The 20,397-nt window shown below is 37.1% G+C and overlaps 1 protein-coding gene across 1 annotated transcript; it reads left to right on the top strand.

Moving 5' to 3' along the window:
* Positions 1-242: 242 nt before the first annotated feature.
* On the top strand, positions 243-20,397 carry csk (C-terminal Src kinase). Its single transcript, XM_056740547.1, has 13 exons — positions 243-728; positions 9,730-9,840; positions 10,031-10,144; positions 10,278-10,390; positions 11,914-12,133; positions 15,816-15,909; positions 16,016-16,081; positions 16,224-16,323; positions 16,436-16,526; positions 16,631-16,704; positions 18,097-18,292; positions 18,399-18,485; positions 19,026-20,397. Exons 2-13 carry the CDS (start codon positions 9,826-9,828, stop codon positions 19,206-19,208), a joined length of 1,353 nt encoding a protein of 450 aa, XP_056596525.1. The 5' UTR covers positions 243-728; positions 9,730-9,825; the 3' UTR covers positions 19,209-20,397.

Genomic DNA, 20,397 nt, shown 5'->3' with positions numbered 1-20,397 from the left:
CGTCAGCTAAAGGGTCACCGCGAAACCTACCACGGTAAAGGCGTAGCTCATTAATATTAATCACGTCAGCACACGTTGCTTGGTAACTCCACGCACGTAGCCTCCTTAATAATTAAATATGTATATTCATTCCCTACCTTTCCGCGAATCAGCAAGCTGAACGTCACGTAATGTTGGAATATTCAAACGCCTGTTGTCCTCGCCATAGTACGATTGCGTGCCTCCCAGTACGTAACGACGCATGCGTAAAACACACGGGCTGTCTGAAAAAAATTGCGTTTCCTTTTCACGGCCTGTGTGTGTGTGTTTGTGTGTATGTGTTAAAGACAGCTGTAGCCCTTGGGTGTGCTGCGCTTCCGTAACGCTTAAAAACTGCTCGCCGTGGGCGTTTAAACTGGTCAAGAACACGGCGATACGCCGCAACCGTTGTGTTTTTTGCGTGGAAGTGTTCGTTTCCGTGCGCGCGCTGTGTTTTTAAATTAAAGCGACACATCCGTCGTCGCCTCAACGGTGTAGGGGTTTGTTTCCGTACGCGCGAGTCGTTCATCTTTTGTCTGTATTAATGTTTGGAGGAAAGCTTTTGGAAGATTATAGACAGTAGGTGACCACATCTCTAACGTGAGCTGTCTGCGTTCTGGGTTTGAGCCGCATGCTTTATTCATACATGGACTGAGTGGACAATCCAAAAACACCAACTTTACGACATTCGTTGGATCTACAGTAAACAGGTATAGTGTTCTGTATGTCAGCATCTTAACCTCCCTTCTTCCATTTACTTTCTTGCTGTCGCTTGCTCGATCCTTTACAGAAAGGACGCATTGTGTTTCCGAGCATTGGATTGATCTGGAGTGCAATGGCTCTGCCTGTTTCCCAGCTGTCTAAATAAGAGCCACTTGATGCTTGAATGAAACGAAACATGCCTCTGGTTCTCCATCATGTTTTGGCACTGAAAATGAAGCACGGGTGCGATATCCATACGAGAGCATTTCTAGGTCGAGACCCATTGTTCTTTCTCATCTTTGGACCTTCAATGTTTTCTGTCTGACTCCCAGCACCATTGCTGGTTTGTTAGGCTGTCATTGTTCTTTAAAAGTAAATGTGATGCGAAAGCGTTTGAGCAAATCATTGAAGTGGAAGGTTGGTTGTGGCCAGTTACGCCTTTTTCTGCAGCACTTGCACTGTAACACAGAGCCATTATTGGACTCCGAGGTAGTACATTTCATTATGTGTGACTAATTCAGTTATGATTTGATAAAAATGAGAACTTGACGGGTACAAAAACAGGGCGGGTATTCAAATCCTGGTGTTTAATATTGTACAGGAGGAGCTCTGTGTCCTTTGGATTTATTAATATTAATGATCAAGAGATGGGTTTACCATGGTCGACATACAAAGGTCACTTCCTTCTGCAATAGTGCAGACTTTCACCAGGCGGCTAAGGAACAAAGTTCTTCTGTATTGCCAACATGTATATAACACTGATACCCTTATTTAGTCATTCTTCTTTTACAGGTGCCTAAAAAACATATCAGCTATACTTGATGATTCATAGATGCTGTCTTTGCTGTCCACTTCATTTTTTACGCCTGCAAAGATCTCCCCAACTGGACTTTGTATCAGAATCAGTATTTTCAATTTTTTTGTGTGTCGGTCTACTCTGTCATTTGCAAAGGGGTTTCCCCTGGTTTGGAAACGCTGTGCCTTCCTCTTGCAGAAAATGGTTTTGTGGTGTACTGCACAACTTGTGTTGATCAGTTATCTGCACATTTTACCGGCATCTTTCTCATGTAGCAGCCAACTCTTCCTGACATAATCCTTTAGATGATATTGACCGCCTTCATTGCCGTCATGAACTCTCAAATTATTTAAAAGGGACAGTCTCTCACACTGTTCCAATCCTGCATCCTCTGAAATATGAAAGCAAATGTTTTGCAGAATATTTACATTGCTCATGCTAATAGTTTGGTTAAGGAATGCTTTTTTTGATGTTTGTGGACCTGTTGACTCCCTGCTGTCCCGGTGGTTCGCCTGTTTGTACGGTCCAGTCCAATTAAGCATCAAAGGAATTTGTAGAAGATACTTTGCCCAGAGGGGAGATAGTTCGCAGGGTCAAGCTGGTGATAGATGGCGCTCGCTGGCATGAAACTTAAAAGGCCTTCTAACTGGAGACGGCGATAAAAGTGAGCTCTTATAAAGGCTAATGATATGGTACCCATACGCCCAGAGCGACTCTCATTAACTGAGGTCGAAATACATTCAGATGTATTTGCATTTCTGTCCTGGTTAGTCGTATTTTGAATATTTTTAGTTATGTCAGATATTGTCGTTGTCCGTTTGTATTTTTTGCGAATGAAAATTCACATTTTGGACATTTGGTTATAAAGTAGGACTGCACTATATCGAACAAAAGAATGTGATGACATTATAAATAATGCGAGACATCATGTGCAATACAATTAGAGGTGTCACAATATATATTGGTATTGGCTATAATCGGGATCTCAAAACCATGATTTTCGATATCATGCTCATACTTCACATGTGAATAATTCAACACGCAATAATTTTTTCCAAAACTCTTTTTCCCTCTCTAAACATGTATTTTGAGTCTGATTTATCAAAAAGGAAATAAACGAATGATGATTTTGACCAATATAATTATTAATTAAAGCACTATAAACAGATAATATTGTTATTGTAAACTAACTGGGCGATGATAACCATTTAGTGGAAATCAGATGTTTTGGCAATAGATTAGATAATGCTCTATGTCTGTAAAGTCCATTACGAGACATTAAGGTGCATTTTAAAACTGAAATTGCATAACCAGCGTACAGGTTCCACTTTCTTTAAGGTGAAGAAGCGTCAATTCTTCTGTCTTCCCAGTCTTTCTGTTACATAACGTTTTGAAGTATGAAAATGAGAGGGTTATTGCAAAACGTTCTGATATTTTGATAATTTCAATATATTTTGCATGCCTATTATTAAAGAGATGTATTCTGTCATCTTATCCATGTAATATCTCAAAATTGAAAGCACTGTTCACCCCGGCTATCTTCATTGCCTTGTGCCTGTCATAGGAATGCTTTGTTTCCCAACGCTGAGGAATTTGACGCATGAATATTAATGACATTCCTGAGAGTTTTCTTGGTGCTAAAGTATAAAAGGCCTGCCATAGTTATCGAGAACATCGCTTTTGCTGTGAGAATGTGTCCAGCTAAATGCACTTTATTTGTAGTTGCATAGAAACTGATTCATTGTGAAAATGAAAAGACTTATCTTATAATCTTATTTTACCTACAGTTTAATTTGTGGTCATGCGTGCATGCTCTACGCCCACCAATAACGTTATTGCATGCAACAGTAGGAACCTGTGAATTCTGTAACCTTGACGACCCCCATCAATTAAATTGTTGAAGACTCCTTCGCACCTAATATACATTGTAACTGAGTGGTTCAATGTGATCCTCTGTTATAAACAGCAAAATGTGATGTAAAATAAAATGGATGCTTTGTGCTGATTGCTTGTAGCTTGTACGCAGTTTCAAATTTGTTGAAATGATAGCACGACCTTGTTAGAAGATGCTTGCAGTGGCTTCGTCTCTATCTTTTGGGATTGCGAATGATACAGTGAAATATTTGTGTCTTACACTATCATGTTCTGAATGTAGAGAAGAGAGCAGCTGGGAGAAACACCTGAGGTCAGAATTTCTAAACTTGTTAGATCTTGCCCCAGTAAAAATGATCAGATGCGCATACCATAGTGCTGCTTTAAATATTTGAACAGTCCAAATATGTATTTATATTATCTGTCCAGATAACCTTAATACTATTACTAGTAAATGTTTAATGAACATATCAGTGTACGTATCGCACATTGTAATGCAAAAAAAATTAGCGCAATGGAGAATATATGGGGGTTTATAGGACAGAACAACACAAACTTATAGTGAATCAATGCGATGATGTATTATGAGCATGTGCTCTAGTTCCACCTGCACGCCTCCAGGCACTTGTCTTTTTCCAGAAATAATCGTACAGTTGTATCTATCTTTTATAAATTTGATCAAACTAAATACTCTTCGAAGATACAAAGTATGCAATACTACTGTAAAAGTACTCAAGATTATTATGAGATTTGCTGCCTGTGTTACCTCATCATTAACTGTGAACATGGTACAGTGTATTAAATCACGATCTGTGTATTGTTACATTCCTAAATGTTAGCGTAGTAGAAAGTTCATAGCTTTACCTACATTGACATTTGCATTTAAACATTTGCCCGACACTTTTATACCTCCACTTTCTGTGCAGAGAGTGACACAAATTCAACCTATTGATATCTATTATTGATGGGTTTTAAACAAGGCATAGTCAATTTTAAGGTATAGGGACCATCGATTATATAAAGAGTTTTAGTTGTTGCCTTAAAGGCGTCTTTTTAGGGTGCCAGGTGAAAAAACTGAATGTTTTATAGGGTTCTTTGTTTCAATGGCTGTTGGTTTAATAAATTGTTCTTAGGTATATTAATAAAGGAATTTTGTGTATTTTTTGTAATTATCATCATTATAAATAACTTTTATTTATATTGTATTGTCCATAGATAAGGGCTGCACGATTATGAATAAAATGATGAATCCTAACCTTAAATCACAATAAACACATTTTGTCAGTTCGGAACTTTGGTTTTTAATTTCACTTCAGCATGTTTATTAGGCCTATACTTTACAGCCAATTCATAGGTTATAATCCGCTGCATTTGAACTTCTTCAAGTATTTCAAATGATCTAAACACTCAACCACAGAAATGAACAATTTGTGACCTTTGGAGTGAAACCTTGCAATCACATTTTTAATTGCTTGTTTTTTATATAAATCATTACTATTGGTCACCCTTAATGTTTGTCTGTGGGTTTTGAAAAAAGCTTGAAAAATAGTACAAATTCAGTAAAAAAAGGTTGTGCTTTTTAAGTGGCAGTTTAAAAGATACAAGTATTGCAATGATTTTCTGACTTTATCTGAAGTTTTGTGCTTGCTTTTTAAAAATTAATTTCACAACGTTTATGCTCCGTAAATTGGGGGAAGCATAAATTGTTATCACGATTAAAATACTATTAATCGTGCAGCTGCTGCAAAACTAGTTCCCCCTAACTGAACATTCAGGCTACATTTTTGACCTATAGTTTTTTCACACATACACGCTCACGGATGCATTAATGCTTTATAGCTGATCTAAAAATGGAGCATGTCTCCCTGCCCCTCCCGAAGCTTACTGACTGTACTCATTAAATTGTTAACACGTAAAGAGATGCCCCATTTATGTTTGACCTGGAGAAATGAAAAGCATCCCATCAGTTGTTTTGTACGATTATTTCGTCTGAATTGAATCGGCAGGGTCATGGACTGATCCGTGCTGGGTGTTTTGCAACTACTAGTAAGGTTATTAAAAAATCTAATATGCGTGAATTAGATGCGACTATGATCTGGATTTTCCTCTCTATCTCAAAGCACATCACATCTCTGTTCTCTGTCCTTGAAGTCGGTTTCCTGGTTCCTCACATAGCCTGCAGGCGATTGTCATGCCTCCCCTGCTGAGTCTCGCCTTCCACATGCTGTTCTTTGAACGTGACGAAATAAATCAGAACCTCTGACGTTTCCAGTGACATTTAAAGGTGATGCTTTAGTTTCATTAGCCGGTGGGCTTTTTCACATTCGTGAGGATAATTCTGTGCAAAAGTACAGTTAATAACCTCTCATTTGCAAGTGCAAATGAGATTTTTTTTTAGGCACTAGGATTGAAGTGGTTCTACACCAAACCTTCTGGAACTTCTGTAGTCCATCATTTGTATAGCCACCAGAGCTGACCGGATTCTGAGTCGCCCGCCAGACTCCGGGCGTCTGCTGCCTGGTTGCATTCTGAAAGATGACAAGTCTGTCTCGGATTTGAGGAATGAAAAGTCCTCTTGTGTAAGGCGTCGCCCTGTAGATGCTTTCCCCTAAACAATGATATCATTTGTAGCGAGGGATTACTAAAAGGCACGCCCCAAAATTGTTGCCGATCGCAGAAAAGACTAAAGCTCATTGATTCTGATTGGTGAACGCGTTCGTCTAAATGTCAAGTTCTCACTGTGCAGTTTTTCTGGTTGGATGTTGTTCAGAATTGGCAGTGTTCCGCTTTTTTTATTTGGGGCTCATTTAGGGGTTTTCATATGGTTGCATCATTCTTGTGCTGCCAGTGTTGTGAATATGTGTGCGTTTTGGTTAAATGTGAACTCAATACTGTCTGGTTGACTTTATAAGCTCAGTGTCAACACAACAGACAAATTAGTTAATGAATCCAAGCTTCAGATATTTTCTGTATACCGTATCGTTGCTTATGAACTATGTAAAATAATCATATGAGAATACAGTATTTTGACCCTATGACAATCGGTTTCCTGTCTTTTCATGAATCATGTTATTCCTGTGCAGGGAGTATAAAATTAGGTGGTCGGGGTAGGTGGGGGGAAGGCTGTGTTTTTAAAGGGAAGTGTGTTATATCCTTGTTGTAAGGGCTTCTGTGTATCACGCCGTAGTTGGCGCCCCTTTTCCATATCTTCTGCTCTAGCCAGCCCACTTCATCCTATAGTGCTCATTGCCCACTAACGCCTACATGCCAATACAGGAAGACTGTTTTAGACTCTGTAGTTCAGACAGGAAGTGACATTATTCTGTAGCTGCAGGGCTTGCAACGCGTTTTAAGCCAGAGCTGTTTTGCATCAGTGCGCCAGCAAGAGTCGGTTGACATATTATTGAGGTCAAGGCATGCTGTGTCATAAAACATCTAGTTCATGAGTGTTTTGCATACATCGGGCATCTGAAGAAAGCATGAAAATAGTCACGGAGGATTGAGTGTGAATTTCAAGTAGTGTGAAAACAAAATCACTTTCGGACGAAAAACTATTGTCATCACCAAAGTAAAAGTGCCGTATTTACTGGTTTAATAGATGTTCTTCTGATCTTACCATGTCATTCCAAAAAGAAAATTTGGTATTAAAGGAGACATCAAATGAAAGCCCCACTTTTTCTATGTTTAAGTGGTGTAATCGGGTCCCCGGTGCATCTTACAACCCAGAAAACGTGAAAAATAATAACCTAGTAAGTTTGTTTTTGTGTGCCTTTCCCTGAAGACATGTGAGATATCAAGCTGTTCAGATTTCGCTCCGATTGTGACGTCCAAAGCAGATTTTATTATAATGTTACCGCCCCTTAATCTACACTGTTCTTCCCATTGTTGTTTTTACAAGCGACAGCGGTGTACATGACGCCATGGCTAAAGTTCGTGGACAACATGCAATTTAGTCGCTGCTTTTAGATAGAATGCATCTTTTTTCCCGACACTTTAATTTTTGCAATTTTAAGTGTATATTCCATTCATGGGCAACTTATAACACACCAAAGACATACAAAAACATGTGTTCTTTACCATATGACCCTTTTTCTTTTGCTGCAAAAAAGCAATAGAACAAATGTTTACTATGTTTGTGTTTTGTTTATTTCACTAACAAAGCTAGTATACCTTCCTATTACAATAGATTTATGTGATGAACAGACCAAGATTGAAGTTACTGACCATATCACATTTGCTGTAGGTTAATTATTATGAACGTGCAGTTCTGCATGTTTTTCAGAATTTTTTGCCACAATAACATACCATGATCAAAGCAGATTGTAGTCCAACGCTTTGTTGTTACTTGTTAGATATCTGTTGTCAATTCTGAAGAACGGCATTACCTCAAGGTTTAGATTTTTAGGTGTAGTCCCAGCACAGGTACATCTGTAAGATGTCTAGTAAAAATCGTGAAATCTGCATAACATATGCTGTGTAAAAACATCTGCAAAACATCTTTTAAAGGGAGGTTTATCATACATTCTAAATAATAAATATCATACAGACATTTTCTAGATGTCTGCATGACATGTGACAGCAGACGTCTCGGAGACGTATTGCAGATGAGAAATAAATCAAAAAATACGTCTTGAAGATGTAAATGCAGACATCAAATAGACATCTTCCAGATGCATGTGTGAGTATTATTCGTATGAACAATTGTCCAACATTTAAGTTGTCCACATATGCGCAACAAGAATGCCAAACACTGTCATTTTAAGTTCAAAAGATTTCTCTCTTTCTAAACCTTGTCATAGTGGAAAGTGCTATAAAAACGTCAGTTGCTCATCACCTCATGAAAGTGAAAATCATTTCTGCTTTTGGTATTCTTGAGCTGTGGTGTGATTTTTGACATACTTGTGGTCCTCTGGTCATAGTGTATATTTGTGGAACGGTGTTGCTTTTTTAAACTTTATGTTAGGAATTTGATGTGAAGTTGTTCCGCAACCGAATAAGTGAAATGGCCGAATAAATTTGAATGAACATGACGTGTGCTTTGATAAACCAGCGCAGCAAACATGTTGGCAGTGTGTGTACCATTTAAAAGTGTCAGAGAAAGACATAGCACAGAACTAGCTGTGCCGGAGTAAATTCCTGAATAAAAGCACCTTTACCGGTCCGTAACTTGTGTTCTTCAGAGTGGAGCAGGCGGTCTAACAGACTATAGCCCCACTGCTCGTGACATCATAAAGTGGTCCGTGCAGCCCGGCCAAGACTGCACTGTCTGAGAGAACAGTAACAGTCTGCTTTTGTGGGCGGAGTTTGGAAGAGACATGAACTGAAATGGTTGTCAGTCAAAATTGCTTGCATGGATGTTTTGCATTTTAAATCGTTTTGCAGTGTAACCTATAATAATCCAACAGTTTTTGTTTATTCATATTTTATCTTATAATGTTCAATGACACTTTTTAATGAATTCTTTTGTTGTAGTCTTACAGAGTACAGTACATTCTTTCAGCAGTCAGTTAAAGGCCTAATATAGGCTATTTTGTTATTTAGCCTACTTGTTTTACTCAATTTTTTAAGCTATATTGTATCATATTGAAAAGCAAGACAAATATAAAAAGCTAATTTTGACCATTCAGTTTATGCAATAGTGAAAAAATTGTCTACACAAATAGAAGAAATACGAATAGATGTATTCGTTTCATTTTTATTCGGCTTCGGCCAAGAAATTTAATTTCGGTGCTTCCCTACTTTATGTAGACTCATTTTACATTCTCTAATAATGACCATTAGAGCTCATGAGTAATTGAAGATGTTTATTACTGACCGTGAAGAAGCTACCGTACATTTAGTACAGTGGTGTGTTTTTTCAGAACATGATGCTATTTGAGGGCTTCCTTAGGTGCAGGATTTGTTGCCTTCCTTTCACACTGAATATTTAACAAGCTTTTTGCAAACTTTCTGCTCAGCTCTTCCTGTCTAAAGCATCGGAAAATCTAGATCCGCCACTTCCCCTTTGAAAGTGTGTGTGTGTGTGTGTGTAATTTAACAGTATCTTTTGTTGAACTTCTAATTTATCATTCAAAGAGTTGGTTTTGAGTGAACCTCTTAGAGAATTTGCAATGTTAGTGAAGTGGTTTTAATGTTATTCTGTTAGCACATTTGTTAAATAATAATGAGTGACATATTATTTAAGCACTTATTTATTTTGCTTGGTTACGTACAATTGATCATTTGTTCATCTTAGTTTATTGTGCATTTACTCATGTAAGTGTTACAATAGCTCCTTTAAAAATAAAACTGCATTTGGAAATTGTGTTGTTTTTTGCTAAATGCTTGTATGTTGTCAACAGGTGTTTAGCCGGTTTTGGCTGGAGCTGTACGCCACAGGGCTCAGCTCTGATGTTACGGGTTGAAACGGGTCGACAGTGAGAGGCTTTCCCTCAGCTATGTCTACCTGTGAGGTAACGCAAAAGACATCAATTTTATGTTTGCTTCAGGATAAAATGTAAATTCCTTTAAACTGCTTCCTATGTTCTCATAGCAAAACAGAATGAACTTTATGGTCATTTTAGTACTTCCTCACTGTGATGTTTTGATTTGAGGTCAAAGGCTTTTCCTCATATTTTGCTTTCAAACATCTCCATCCCCCAGACCACCTGGCCTGCGGGCACAGAGTGTGTGGCCAGGTACAACTTTCCGGGATCGACAGACAGGGACTTACCCATGAGCAAAGGAGATGTGCTTACTATCATTGGAGTCACAAAGGTGAATTTTTAAGGAACTTCCTGTCAAATATATCAAAAACAAATATTATACTGACATTCACAAACCAAACAAAGGCATGGTATATGTAGATTAAGAGTATTTTAATGTTTGTGGGCTGATGTTTTTTTTTCAGGATCCAAACTGGTACAAAGCAAAAAACTCAGCAGGACGGGAGGGGACCATTCCAGCGAACTATGTTCAGAAAAGAGAAGGTGTGAAGTCGGGGGGCAAACTGAGTCTAATGCCGTAAGTACCCCAGTTCATGTAAATTTACGAATTATTATTATTATTATTATTATTATTATTATTATTATTATAAGTATCACTCTTAAATGTCCAGTGAATGAAATTTGAGGGCATCTAGTGGCGAGGTTGCAAATTGCAACCAACGGCTCACTCCACCCCTCCCATTGGAAGCACTATGGTGGCTGACTCAGGACTAAGACGTCGTCATGTTTTCGCTTGTTTGCTGATGGAGATAACCTATTTACAAAAGCACTCTGTAGAGCAGTTTATCCGTAGGTCTACTGTAGAAACGGCATGTTGAATTCCATGTAAAAATTCCATGTCCAAAAAAATGACACACCGGATTTTTAACTGGTCTCTGCATGCTTTCAGACTGTTTGTTACGGTTTTGTACATACAAACATAACAGCGCTATATTTAGAAGGTATCAGCCATGCTATCATAGATCATCTTCTATATCTATAATAATACACAAATATTCTCCTATCAACCACTGTGACCCCAGCACTCATTTGAATCGGCCTTTAAGAGGCGGACTGTCTAAAATAGGAGAAACCTGCAGCCAATAGACGAATAAAGGAAGTGGAAAAAGTTTGTCTCTGGGTATCTATCTGATATGCAAAAGCCAGAAGCACACATCACCATTGCTCTTTTGGTTGTAAGAGAGCATGTGATGTTCTTCAATTACTGCCTGCTTTTAGAAGGAACAATAGAAATGATGACGCAGGCGTCTCAATTACATTATCGCAGTTTTATTTTGCAAGGCAAAGAGAAGGTTTGCATCTTTAGCATTCGGCACATGCGTTGATTATGAGTTCTGAAACAAATGCTGACATGATGCACAAGATCTTGAAGTGTAGAATAAATGAGTTCAGCTGTGGTAATTTTGTGCCGTCTGGCCTTTTGTACGTGCACGGCTTTGGTTTATTTTAGATGTATATGTGAGGGTAATTGAGAGATACAGATTGGATGGTTGTCATGCCAGGGAAGCCACAGAAGGGCCAGGCGAGGCCAGTGCTCTTTTTGGAAGCCTGTAATTTTTCCTATTTTCTCAGTCGTGTGCTTTATTCGGTTTGAATCGCAGTTTCTCAAAGAATACCCCCCTCTATTGTCATGCTACAAACTATGTATAAATTAAACCCAATACAATGCAATACGGGTTATTAGAGAAAATTGTGATGTGTTGCTGATGGTACTTGAAGGGACAGGTTCATCCAAAACTAAAAAAGTCTGGTCCTTACTCACTCATGTTGTTCCAAACCTGAATGATTTTCTCTCGCTAACACGCAAGAATATAATGCAGAATGCGAGGGGCTGATGGCCATAGTCACCATTCATTTTCACTGCAGTGAAAGTGAATGGAGACTGAGGTCATGTGTTTTTAAAACTACTAATGCGAGTTAACTACATCATAGTTTAATTTTTTTGGGTTAATTATCCCTTTAAGATGTGATTTTATCATTAAAATCATTCCTGAATAGTTAACATGCCGAAAACATCTTCTTTATCTGTGGTCACTTCAGGTGGTTTCATGGAAAGATCACACGTGAGCAGGCAGAAAGGCTCCTCTATCCCCCGGAGACAGGCCTCTTCCTGGTGCGTGAGAGCACAAACTACCCCGGCGACTACACGCTGTGCGTCAGCTGCGACGGCAAGGTGGAGCATTACCGCATTATCTACCACAACAGCAAACTGTCCATTGATGAGGAGGAGTTTTTCGACAACCTCATGCAGCTCATGGAGGTGAGAGTTGCTGTTTATCATTTGCTGCAAGACCTTATATAGTGTGTGCATTAGGGGTGTCGGCACTCTGTAGTGCTGGGAATGGGAGAGATTCATTGGGGAGACTGTAGTTAGGGACATATCTTTTATTTAAAAACCATAGAAGAAAAAAATGCCATAAGATTTCTGTATGAAATATGCAAAGCATTTGGAGGCCATTTCATGCATTAAAGATGGAAATCCTCTACATTTTGAGATGAACCTCCATCCCACCTTAAAAAATTCACTACCTAGAATTTGTCCCTCTGCATCCCTCCGTTTCCATCCATGGGTGTCACAGTATACCGGTATCATCGATAACTGTAATTATTGATATTGTTTATAGTACGTTTGACGTTTTGCCTTAAGAGCCACAATGGTTACAACCTCTGCCTAACTACTCGTATTTTGAGTGAGATACGTTTGCAAAAAATATTTTGTGATAATTGTATAGAGGAAGTCTGATATTTCGAGTACGTGTTTATATTCCATATTGATGTCTTGAGGTATTTCCTTGAGATGCTTTTTAAACGGTGTTAAAAGTGTTTCTATATATTATTCGCTTATTGACTGCTTTTTTATTATTCGTCATCCACTTAAAAAACATTAATGTTTGCACAATATTTGTTGATCTAATTGAAAAATTTTAGATATTTGTTTTTAGTTCGATCAAAGGGTTTTTTGGATCATCAGAAACTTTTTAGTCAATCAAGTGACCCTAACTGTCAAAACTTTTGTATATATGTCATATTTGTGACTCATTTTCCGTGATAAAAGAATAATAACCACAGTATTTTTTATCAATTTCATATTATTTTTCGTTTATAAGTGTGGTAGAAAAACGTAACTAGTGAATTTACTAGATATACAAAGCCCAAGCACACAAAGTCTGCAGAGCATGTTATGAAACTGCCAAGCTCCTTCCTGTAAGTCCTTTTACTGCCTTCGTCAACATTTTCAAATTGATCACCACACACGGTGTTAAAAATAGACATAAAAGGAAGTCCACATCAGTCGCGCAGGCCAGAGCGATGGAGCAAACGTTTACCATAGACTCCAGGAAATAATTTCACACACGCACACCTTGTGCTGTCAGGTTAAAGGTTCAGTCCAGGTTTGTTGGAGGATGTGACATGAGTTAACAAAAGCCATAAGGTGAAGTTAGCATTTTATTGAAATGTGTTTGTGCTTCTTTTTTATAAACTGTCTTTCGCTGCACTCTTGACGTCAAAATCGTTCAGAATTCTAACCTTAACCCATAAGATACATACATAAAAAATAGTTATTCAAATGAAAATGCTTTCATGATTTACTCACCCATCATTCCAAACCTATAACCGAATATAGGTTTGGCATTGGCCCCCATTGACTTGCCTTCTGTGGACTCAAAACCACTGAGACATTTCTCAAAATATCTTATTTTGTGTTCCACATAGGAAAAAGTCATACATGGGTTTTGAATGACACTAGAGTAAATAAATTATGACTAGCCACTAAGCAACAAAATTACTAAAAAAGGCCAACTTTTGTTTTAGACTCAATAAAATATGTATTGGATATGTATTTCCGGGATGACTGTTATACACACATGACTGATATGTTGCTTTTCATTAAAGAGGGATTTTAAGAGCTACTAACTGCCCCTGAACACTTTAGTGATACATGTTCTACATTATAATGCTTTTTCTTATCTTGAAGCTCAGACTGTGGGATGACTTGGAGTTTTAATATCAACGTTTTGTAAAGTTTCTATTTATATAGTTCTAGATTGGATTTAGACACAGAGGCTTTGGTGGTCAGCCGAATCTTGGTTTCTTAAACATCTCTTTACGCTTTCTATAATGGACTCCACACATTCTTATGTGTAATTTTGGCCTTCTCTCACCCTCCCGCACTTACCTTTATAGACACAGCTAAATAGTCCACTTTCCAAAGAATTAGATACACAGTCTACAATAAGTCACTATCCTCAACCAAGTGATTAAATTACCACATCAGGTATTCTCCCCACAATAAATTCATTAAAAGCCAAGACCAGAATATTGAAACCATTATGATCTAATTTGTATGTTATACAACGATTGTCAGTCCACGGTCATATGAACGTTAGCTTTTGCTTGCATGGCTGCACATTGCAGCTCTGGGTTGTCTGCTAGGTCTCATTATGAACATTAGATTAGAGCTCATCTCATGAGACTGTCAGTCTCTTAGACAAAGTACCATGGTTTTATTATAGTGTGGTAACCATTTTTTTGCAGGAGTGGCTACGAATACCTTTTTAAACTATGGTTACTGTAGTAAAAGCATAATTAAAATGGTTAATAGTTCATTTACGTAACTTAAAGGCATAGTTCACCCAAAATGGGAAACCCAATTGGTAGTCAAAGGTGCCCCAGAACTGTTTGTTTTCCTGAAATCCTCAAAATATCTCGTTTTGTGTTCAACAGAATAAGTCATTTTTTCCTACTATGGTAGTGGATGATGCCCCAGAACTGCATTCTAACATTCTTCCAAATATCTTTCTGTGTTCATCGGAACAAATAATTGTATACAGGTTTCAAACAACCTGAGTGTGAGTAATTGAGGACAGCATTTTCATTTTTGGGTGAACTATCCCTAAAAAGGCACGTTAGTCTAGGAATTACTGAAGTGTTAGTTTGCCGTCCGTTCATGCAAATGTGTTGTTATTTTCAGCGCTTATTAGAATAAAACGCCTTCAGGCAACAGCGCGGCGGGCTCGCGTGCGCGCGCAGACAGAGTCGCGCCGCTGCAGTTCCTGGAACAGTTGATGAGAAGGAAGTCACAAAGAGGAAACGCGCGCACGTTACAGATCATTTCATCAGTTGAATCGATGCGTCTTATTTATGGACCAATATTATCTCGCCGTCTAGACAAACAATTGTAACATAAAAAGTGTAGTCAAACGCTTTAATTGTGACAAAATGTGTTAAACCGGATGATGTGGGTTCAATGCGGTATACATAAACTGGAGCGCCATCTGCCGGCGTGTGTTGCTTACTGCATCACTTGTGCTTTTATTAGGGGGGAAATGAGCTTTTTTTTTTGCAGTGTAAAACATTTCAGACCTCTTAGATTTTTGATTTTTATATAGATTGCACAGTGGAGAGTGAGACAGGAAATTATGGGATGAGTGCGAGTTAATCAGAAGCCGGGAAAGGACCACGAGCGGGGATTCGAAGTCTAGTCGCCGGTGTTCTGACAATTTATGCTACCCTATCAAATTTTGCTACCTCCTTACAAAAGCGGCAACAACATAAACAAACGTTATGTGGCCCAAACTTGACTTCTGGCAGACCCACCCAAAGAATCAATAACCGTCTAATAGTTTGAGTGTAATTTAATACAATCAATACACTGTAGAATATAAAAAAATAACATTACTATAAATGAAATATAAAATAAATTGTCATATTATAACCAAACAGGGGCGCATGTCCGTTTGTTCAAATAATATTTTTCTGAATAAATGTGAATATGCATGATATGTGTGTATTTGTGAAAGCACATTTGGCAGATACGTTTACATAAAGGTTACTGGGCTTTTTATTTTACTACAATTTTACTTTATAAAAACATGACTAAGCTGTGTATTCACATCTATTGTATATACATTTTTGTTTATGCTTTTTATCTGTTTCAACAGCACTACACTAAAGACGCAGATGGACTGTGTACCAGACTCATCAAACCTAAACTCATGGAAGGGACCGTGGCCGCCCAAGATGAATTCTCAAGAAGTAAGGGCATTCTTTAAACCCCTGTTCACTTCTCTCAAATTCTGTTTTTTTATTTAGCAAGACATCTAAGCAAGGATTTGGTTGAATTAATTTGTCTTCCCTGCAGGTGGCTGGGCTCTGTCTAGGAAAGAACTGAAGCTTCTCCAGTCCATTGGAAAGGGAGAGTTTGGAGGTGAGATAAATTTTTATGTCCACTGGGAAAGCCGTCAAGAGTGTTTTTCTGCTTGACTTTGATTCTTGACGACTGCTTTTGTTGTTAACAACAAACTGTTTATTGATGATGGATTATAACACCTCTATGTAACGGCTCTCAGATGTGATGGTTGGAGAGTACAGAGGCAAAAGAGTGGCAGTGAAGTGTATCAAACATGACGCCACGGCCCAGGCCTTCGTCGCAGAGGCTTCAGTCATGACGTATGTTCTCCTTTAATAATCGATCCATAACTGTCACCAAGACAACTGTAGAAAACATCTGAACGTCCAAGAGGAAAAAAGAGATTTATTATTCACTTGTTGTTGCATACAGGCAGTTACGGCATAATAATCTGGTACAGATGCTGGGTGTGATTGTGGAGGAGAAGGGAAGTCTGTACATCGTCACGGAGTATATGGCCAAGGTCTGTACAATAATTTAACACAGATGAAGCATTTAACATTTTCAAATATGAATGTTTACTTATATACATAAATATTTAATTCAACATATTTTTGTTCTCTTCAGGGCAGTCTAGTGGACTATCTGCGCTCGAGGGGGCGCAGTGTTATTGGTGGAGATCGTCTCATTAATTTCTCCATGTGAGTTTTGCTTTGTCCTCATCAAGGTTATTATTGTTTACTAAAACTATTAAAACATTTCTGTTAATTGAATAAAACAATATATAATCATATACAGCTGCAGAAATATACAGCTTCTAAATTTTCATTTCAAATCAGCATTTCTAGATGTATATAATTTTATATAATATATATATATTCTATGTATATAAATGGCCATTCCAGTCATTTTCTGCAAATAAATGCAAATATCAATTTTATTTGTAATGTGGTAGTAGTTTACAGAATGAATCAAAAATGATAATTTTACCTGAATACATACAGATAATTCATATGGTTAACAGATACAGATAACACTGTACTCGCTCATCACTAATACCTACCTATAAATAGTACATTTGAAAATATGAGAAACGGTCTCTGAAATGGTCCCTTAATTTTTGCCGCGGCTGTATGTTTAAAGTATATATTATAATCAAATTTTGGCCTAAATATTATTTGAAAAGACTTGAAATGTTGCTTCACCAATGAAAATAGGGCACTAAAACATATACATATACAACAACATGTTGTACAACAACAGAAATGGGAAAAAATGTACGTAAGAATATTGCTAAAAATGTAATTTAAATTAAGATTAAAATAATATAAATAAAAGAGCTTTCAAAATATTAATAAAACTGAATAAAAAATGAAAAATATCTACAATTGTTTTTATAGAATATTTGAATTACTAAATCAAGATTAATGATTAATTAAAGTTAATCAAGTTAATGATTGCATGAGATATATTAACATTATAATTAGTACTGTGAAATAATTTCCAAATTAATGCAGAAACAACAGATTTCTTTAACAGCATCATTTTATGAATGAAAGCCAAAATTCTGATATTAGTACTGCAACTGATGTCTCCATAAAATAGATTATTTTCCCTTTATTTAAACACTAAGTATAGCCATTTAACATTGAAGTACAGTATAACTGAGAGCTCTTATGTCTAACAGGTAGGAAATATACAGAAATTGAATTAAGTTCTCAAACACTTTACATTCCTTAATGCTAAATTTAAAATAAAATACAGAATTAAAGCTATAAAATTGAATTCCTCTTTTCTTTTGTTCTTTGATTTACATTAGTGACAGGAGTCACAGCAGCAGGTTTAAGAATGCGTCCCCTTGAAGAGCTGCCGCTCTACTCAGATCTGACGCCCTTTCAAATTGTCACAACTCTTTCCATTCATTTAGGATTTTAGAGAACTTGTTACTGGTGCGCTGTCTGACAGAGATTCACTGACGCAGCCTTAAACTCGCGACTGAATACACTAGACGGAACCATGAATAATCCCATGTGTTAACGCGTTAACATTGACAGCCCTAATTACAATTTATAATTTTATGTTTTTATTTTTAGGGACGTGTGCAAGGCGATGGAATATCTAGAGAATAATAACTTCGTACACAGGGATCTGGCTGCTCGTAATGTTTTAGTATCTGAAGAAAACATGGCTAAAGTAAGTGATTTTGGCCTCACCAAGGAAGCGTCATCTACTCAAGACACAGCCAAACTTCCAGTTAAATGGACTTCACCTGAGGCCTTAAGAGAAAAGGTAGATTGTCTGCTTTTCACTTGCATGTTTAAACAGGGGCACGAAAGGATGTTTTAAAGGATGCTTTTACATTTTTACTTGTCTTTCCTGCATGTCTTATAAACAGAAGTTTTCCACTAAATCAGACGTCTGGAGCTATGGCATCTTACTGTGGGAGATCTACTCCTTTGGTCGGGTACCATATCCAAGAATTGTAAGTCACTTTAAAGACTTAATTAGATTAATATTCCTATCACCACAATTATTTAACATTGGCAATAATAATAATATTTTATGTCATATTATAGGTATACTTTAATTTCATTTCATTTTAATTTAATTTTTATTCTTGTTTTTGTCTTTATTATTTTAATATTTTGTTGAATTATGTTTATTATGAATTTAGTAATTTATTTTTATTTCTAATAATAAAATTGACAATGGATGTTAATGTTTATTACAATATTTAAATCATTCAAATAAAACGTGTTTAATTTTAAAATGAAGAAAATGAATTATTCATTAATAATGTATGCATATATTGTTTCTGATTCATGAAATATATTATAATATTTAAAAATTAAACTAATTTTATTTGAATGATTTAAATAAAAAAACATTATTCATTAATAATGCATGCACAAATTGTTTCTGATTTCTGAATTTGTTTTAACACAAATTCCACTAGAGGGCACTGTTAGTTACTTCAACACATCTTCCTTTCTCATTTTTCCTCCTCCTACTCTTCCTTTAGCCTCTGAAGGACGTGGTTCCACGTGTTGAACAGGGTTATAAAATGGACTCCCCGGACGGCTGCCCGCCAGTGGTGTATGACATCATGAAGCAGTGCTGGACTCTGGACGCAGTGGTACGGCCCAGCTTCAGAGACCTGAGAGAGCAACTGGAAAATCTCATAGCCAATGAGCTCTACCGATAAAAGGCGAGCAAACTGCGAGAGGCAAGATCTAACATCCCATCTGCTCCTACGGGACCATCCTCATACAATCTGACCAAAATCTACTCTTAACCAGTGGACTTGAAAAACATGAGCGGAAAATTCTTTTGCGTGCACATTTATTTTATTTTTTCATGGCTTTTTTCTATTTTTCTTGAGGAGGCTGGCCTTCTCTGAACGTTTGATTGATAAGACACAGCCTCCTCTGATATCTTCTTCATATGCTTTCACAATGTGGACTGCTGATGGGTGTGCACCTGCTGTCATTTCATTTAGTCTCTCAGTCTTGAGTGTTATACCGTCAAAAAGAAATTCAGTAAAGAATCATTATAATGAAACAAATGGATATCTACATATGAATACATCATAAATAGACATCAGGTACCTAATGACAAGTATCAAAATATAATATTTTGCTTTTAAATAGACTGTATGATCATCTCAAGATCAAGCTGGACATTGTCATTAGTAAAGTTCAAAAAACATGTACGTCTTGAGGGGTAGCTGAAAGGAAATAACATAAGGTATGAAGTCTGTCATTGTGCCTTTACACCACAGAAGTCTGTCTTAAGTGTTTTGTTTTAATTTTTTAGCAATGCTTTTTAGCAATGCCTTGTTAAAAAGCTCTTGGATTTAAACTTGCATATCTTCCCAAACAAATGACAAGAGAATATCTTTTCCCGTGACTAGATGTGACCTTTATGGTGACGACATTTTGCCACTTTCCCCGTTCCTTAATGTAATCTAATTGGTTCAAAATTCCACTGCATAATTTTTACACATAATGGTATTAGACATATGTTCAGACTGGTTGTGAATCTTTAGTGCTGCACAGCATCTTTACTGTAAGACAAATTACTTGTCTTAATGTGCCTGGTTAAGTCGCAGTGTGAAAGTTCCAGCCACAGGTTGCCTTTTAACAGAGCTTTGATGGGATTGTCTATATAAAAATCTTAAAAAAAAAAAAAAGACGAAATACAGAACTGAAATATATGTTAAGATGTTTGTTTCCAAGGTCTGTGCATGCTGTGTTACAAGCCTTGATTTTACACCGTGCTTTTGATATTTTCTTTGCTGCCATATTTCAGATCATTCCACTAAAGAAGTTTGATAAAAACAAAAGGTAAACGACAACAAAAAATGAATAAATAAAATGGCTGGAAAAACATGG

The sequence above is a fragment of the Triplophysa dalaica genome, chromosome 24, assembly GCF_015846415.1.
Source record: "Triplophysa dalaica isolate WHDGS20190420 chromosome 24, ASM1584641v1, whole genome shotgun sequence".
Lineage (NCBI taxonomy): Eukaryota > Metazoa > Chordata > Actinopteri > Cypriniformes > Nemacheilidae > Triplophysa > Triplophysa dalaica.
Note: the sequence above shows the minus strand (reverse complement) of the source record. Positions and strands in the feature narration are given on the sequence as shown.

What these genes read in the sequence shown, in the direction of transcription:
- csk (XM_056740547.1), top strand. An exon ending in GGCAAACTGAGTCTAATGCC is followed by an intron (nt 10,391 to 11,913) that starts GTAAGTACCCCA and finishes TGGTCACTTCAG; the next exon opens with GTGGTTTCATGGAAAGATCA. An exon ending in CGTCTCATTAATTTCTCCAT is followed by an intron (nt 16,705 to 18,096) that starts GTGAGTTTTGCT and finishes TTTTATTTTTAG; the next exon opens with GGACGTGTGCAAGGCGATGG.